The 5,735-nt window shown below is 20.1% G+C and overlaps 2 protein-coding genes across 3 annotated transcripts in view; one reads left to right on the top strand and one right to left on the bottom strand.

Annotated features, from left to right (window-relative positions):
- Positions 1-279: 279 nt before the first annotated feature.
- LOC102679761 (mismatch repair endonuclease PMS2) lies at positions 280-2,462 on the top strand (the record flags this gene model as incomplete). The annotated part of the gene is made up of 3 exons (XM_006623568.2): positions 280-1,575; positions 1,713-1,962; positions 2,037-2,462. Coding segments are annotated over 3 exons (1,869 nt in total), but the record flags the coding sequence as incomplete, so codon positions are not given.
- Positions 2,463-3,485: 1,023 nt separating this feature from the next.
- The window catches only part of LOC102679469 (glutamate-rich WD repeat-containing protein 1), a 4,455-nt gene continuing 2,205 nt past the window's right edge, over positions 3,486-5,735 (bottom strand). For both annotated transcript variants that reach the window (XM_006623566.2, XM_031514158.1), the window contains exons 3-4: positions 4,165-4,572; positions 3,486-4,014 (exon numbers count right to left, since the gene is read on the bottom strand). In XM_006623566.2, coding sequence (XP_006623629.1) covers positions 3,525-4,014; positions 4,165-4,572 — 898 coding nt within the window. In that variant the 3' untranslated portion in view covers positions 3,486-3,524. The remainder of the gene's footprint in view (positions 4,015-4,164; positions 4,573-5,735) is intronic.

The raw sequence follows: 5,735 nt of genomic DNA, 5'->3' as shown, positions 1-5,735 counted from the left end.
CATATAATAATAATAATATTATAATTTTATTAAAAAATAATAGAAAAAACATTTGTATTTTTAATATTATTTTATAATTTTTGAGAATTTTAATTATCTCAATTTATACTAAAGATTAAGGAATTAATTAACTTTGTGTATTATCTTTTTTTGATAAATTTGAAATAATTTAAAAATTATGAATATTATATTATATTATATTATATTATATTTTGTAGTAATGTCAGTATATTATATTAATATATACTTATAGTAGTATATGTAAGTGTATAATATATACACTTATATTATATACTTTATACTTATGTTTTATTTTATTTTACAGGATTAAAACATTATACTTCTAAACTTCGAGAATTCTCAGATTTAACAGAAATAAATACTTTTGGATTTCGAGGAGAAGCTCTTAGTTCACTTTGTTCCTTAGCTGAATTAAGTATTATTACAAGACATTGTACAAATGAATATGGTTTTAAACTACAATTTGATCATAATGGTTTGCTACAAAAAAAAGAACCATGTGCAAGAGAAATAGGAACAACTGTATATGTGAAAAATATATTTAAGTGTCTTCCTGTAAGAGTAAAAGAATTTCAAAAAAATCTTAAAAAGGAATATATTCGTGCTATTCAAATATTGTACAGTTATTGCTTGATTTCTACTGAAACAAAAATAACGTGTACTAATTCTGTCTCAGGCAAAGCTTCTAATCTTGTAGTTAATACTGTTAATTCTAGTAACATTTTAAATAATATTAATATAATATTTGGCAAAAAATCTTCAAATGGACTTATTAAAATTGAATTATTACCCCCTGATGAATTGACATTACAAGAATACAATTTACCAAATAATATAATTGTAGATTTTGAATGGGATTGCTATATTAGTAATTGTGAGCATGATGTTGGACGTTTTACTTCTGATAGACAGTTTTTTTATATAAACGGTCGACCATGTGATTTAATAAAAATTAGTAAATTAATAAATCAAATTTATCACAAATATAATAATAAACAATATCCGTTCATTTTTCTGAATTTGAAATTAAATAAATATTCAACTGATATTAATGTAACTCCAAATAAAAGAACTATTTTATGCACACAACAAAATTTAATATTAGCAACTTTAAAATATAGTTTAACATATAAGTGGGATAAATTACAAGGAAATTTGACTATAAATTCTTTATCTAAATTAAATTTTGGAGTAAAAAGAACAATTTCACCTACAAATGAAGATCGATCAATAAAAAAATTGCATAAATTAAATGAAATATCAGATACAAAATATATAATAAAACAAAATATACAGTGTGATAATGAAAATAAAATTACTCAATATGATAATTCACAAAATAATATATCAAGTGAGATAAAAATATTAAATAGCATAGAAATGCCAATAAGTATTTTAACGATAAAACAAAAACTTCAAGAAAAACAAAATATTTTATCAAAATATACGACTTCAAATACAACAATCAAATTTAAGGCAAAAATGGAAGCAAATGAAAATTTAAAAGCTGAGAATGAATTGAAAACACAATTAACAAAAGATTCTTTTTTCAAGGTTATACATTTTATATTTTATTAAATTATATAAATTTTAATTTATTTTTTATATATTTATTTTTATTGTATTATTATTTTTATTAATATTATATATTCATATTGTAAAAATTTTTAAAATTAAAACATATTTTATAGATGGAGATTATAGGTCAATTTAATCTTGGTTTTATAATAACACGTTTAAAAGAAGATCTCTTTATTATTGATCAACATGCTAGTGATGAAAAATATCGTTTTGAAAAACTCAATAATGAAACTCAATTAAAAACTCAAAAATTAATTATTCCTAAATTTTTAAATATTTCTACAGTTAATGAAACAATATTAATTGAACATCAAAAAACATTTGAAGATAATGGTTTCTTTTTTAAAATAAATTCTGAAGGTAAATGATATAATAAACTTCATATATAAAATATATAATATATAATAAATATAATTTCAAATTTTATATTTTAGCTGAATCTGGTCATCGTATTCAACTTACAGGAATACCAGTTAGTGGTTATTGGCAATTTGGACAAGAAGATATTGAAGAATTGATTTTTCTTATTAGAGAAGGTGGTGTAGAAAATAAAGAAAAAAATATATTTCGTCCAAGTCGAGTAAGACAAATGTTAGCATCAAGAGCTTGTCGTAGAGCAATCATGATTGGTAAAGCTCTCAATAATAGTGATATGCAAAAATTAATTGCTCAAATGGCACAAATGAAAAATCCTTGGAGTTGTCCTCATGGTAGACCAACAATAAGACATTTATTATCATTAAATCTTATATACTAATAAAACATGTATTAGTATTTTATGTATTATATTAATATCTTCATTCTAGTATTATTATATATATTTGATAAAAATAAAAAATTTTACAAAATGAATAAGAAAATTGATTATTTCAGTTTTGCTTTATATTTTATATTATGATTATCTTGTATATTATTCTAAGAGCTTTTATATTATTATATGTACATGAATTCATTTCTTCATATATAGTATTCAAGTGAAGTCTTCATTTAACTAGCTCTTGGATTAGAATTAAACAAATAGTTAATTCGAAAGTAAAAAAATATATCTATGATTAATAAATAGAAAATCGTTTAAATGATCAATAAGATAAAAATTTATTTAATGAAAAATAAATCAGAATATATTGATAATTATAATTTTTCTATTGCTCAATTATTTCTAAATTTTCAAATATTTATATCTTAAAATGTGTGATTATTTAAAACAAAGACTGATTAAAGCAAGAATAATCAGGAATTTATTTGTATATTTATGTATTATATTAGAAATTTATGAATTATAAATAGTTTTTGATGCAATTTTAGTTAATTATAAATTAAATTAAAAAATGTTTTTTTTTTATTTATTGTATTAAAATTAATACTTGTATTAAAATCCAAGAATTTTTTAATGATACAAGATATTAGAATGATAATATCAATATATAGCGTTTAAATGAAATAAAAAATTTAAAGAATTCTATAGATTGAAATAAAATTAAGACAAACTTATGTATGAAAAATAATATTTTAATAATAGAAAATTAAAATTATTATTAAATTATTTCAAATTATAATTTAATTTTGCATGAGAAGTGAAATAGTAATAAAATAAATATATTTTATTTATATTTATGACATTTTATTTTTTTTTCGTTTTATTTAATGGAAAATTAAATTATTTATAACTTAATAAATAAATCTTAATCAATATTTTGTATATCAATTTTCATGTTTATTTTAATATTTTTAATGTTTTAATAATCTAGAATTATTTTTCAAGTTTTCTATTTAATTCTGAAGAACCAAATAATAAAATAAAACATGAAAAAATGCATTTTTAAAAATATTTTCCTACTTAATATTATGAATGAAATCAATAAAAAATATCATAATTATAGAAATTATTTTATAAATATTATATTCTTGAAAAAATAGATTTATTATACACTAATTGTACGAAATATGTTAAATCCTGAATGAGCTGTTGATATTATAGTATTAGAACATTGAGGATGCCAATGCAATTCTTTTATATCAGTCTGACCTTGATGTATAAATAACAACTGTGGCGGTAATTTCTTTAATTCATTATGTTTTATCTCTTCTAATTCATCAGCTTCTATTGATAAATCCCATTGAGCAATTTGATCATCAGCTCCACCAGAAGCAAATACAGTGGCTTCTTGAGGATGCCATTCTACTGTTGTAACAGGTGCAATATGTTGTTTAAATATAGCTAATGGACTTGAACCATTAGAACCAAATTGACGTAAATCCCATACACAAATCAAACCATCATCACCACCAGATATAAGAAATTGAGTTTCTTTATGATTCCATGAAATAACATTAACATCAGCAGTATGTGTACCAAATGCTGTTAACATACAGGCAGATTGTGGACTTGCTCTTGTATCCCAAATTTTAATACTGTTATATATAAAATTTATATAAAAATTATATAAAAAATATATTAAGAATATGTAGTATTAAATAAAGTGAATAATAAAATATACATTAATTTAGTACAAATTCGATAGAAATTTATAAAAACTTTTATAAATTTAATTAGAATCATACCTTTTATCAACAGAACATGAAGCAAGTACATGTCTTTCATTTGGTGACCATTGAATATCTTCAACACTATATGGTTCATGTGAATTATAAGGTCTTTGATCCACATGCCATGTTGCAGAATTATCATTATCACTAATGTTCCATATATGGATATTACCCTTACAATCACCAGAAGCTAACATGCCTATTTCTGTTGAACACCAATCAAGTCCATATCCTTCTGAAAGATGTCCTTTAAAACTAAATAATGGTTTGATGTTCTCATCATTTTTCTCATATTTTTTACGATATGTACGAAGTAATTCATCATTATCAAGTGCATTTAATTGTTTATCTAAATTCCAAATATGTACACGACCTAATTCGCTCCAACTTGCTGCTAAAGTTGTTTTGCCAATTCTTGTATATCTATTGAAATAAAATATATTTTAAATATAAATATATTTTAATTAATAGTTTATTTATTATTTATACAATAAAGTTTTTGAATAATATATATAATAATGACAATTTAAAGTTATAAACTTAAAGAAATAAAAATTAAAAAAATTAAAAATATTTCTTTAGTCTTTTAATATACGTTTTTCCTTTATTTTCAAATTTTTATTATAATATAAAGTTTTTTGAATATTTTATTGCATAATAACATATTCAGTTTTTTCTACTTGTATAATTATCTTTTTTATTATATTATAATTATATATTATAATTAATTTTTCATCTATTCTTTGAGCATCTTTGACCATTTATTTTTCTCCATTTTCATTATATTAGAAAGATATCTAGACAAAAATATTTTTGTCCTTATTTAAATGTTTATTTTTGTTCTATTCAATTTCAAATATAATTTTTGTGTTTTTTTAATTTTACAATTATTTTTATAATGATGTTAATATATTCTTGAGATATCTTTATATCTTTATATTTATATTATATTTTGATTTTAGGCTAAAATAAACACAAAAGTTGATATAAAAAAATTATTAAGGCTTATTATTAAATTATTTATTAAATTATAACCAATTTACTAATAAAGCAAAACAGAAACAGAGTGAGAAAACAATACAATAGAGATAGAATAATCTTATTCTATCTTTGTTTCACTTTATACTAATGTAAATTTAAATTTTTGATAGATAATCACATTGTTCTTTTTTTCTTCTTGTTCTTTTGGATTCAGTTATAATTCAATATTCACATTTAATTTAATAATATCTTATTAAGAATAATTTCATAGAATTTATTTTTTATTTAGATTTAATCCAATGCTTTGCCATTGTTTATTATCTTAGTACTTTGTCTATTGAATTTTTTATTCAATTCAATTAATATCAACATTTTTTTATCTATTATTTTTTTTTTAATTTTCTTACATCATTTAGCCATTTACTATTTTTATTTAATGCAAATAAATTATTTATAACTTAATAAATAAATTTAATTAACATTTTTATATTCCAATTTTGTTATTTATTGTTTTTATTGTTTTGGTATCTAGAATTGACTTTTAAAGATATCTCATGAATATATTAACACTTTGTATATATATGTAACATGTTAGTAAGTGTATA

This window comes from Apis dorsata, unplaced genomic scaffold (assembly GCF_000469605.1).
Source record: "Apis dorsata unplaced genomic scaffold, Apis dorsata 1.3 scaffold_916, whole genome shotgun sequence".
Taxonomy (NCBI): domain Eukaryota; kingdom Metazoa; phylum Arthropoda; class Insecta; order Hymenoptera; family Apidae; genus Apis; species Apis dorsata.
This window is presented reverse-complemented; position numbering and strand designations above follow the sequence as displayed.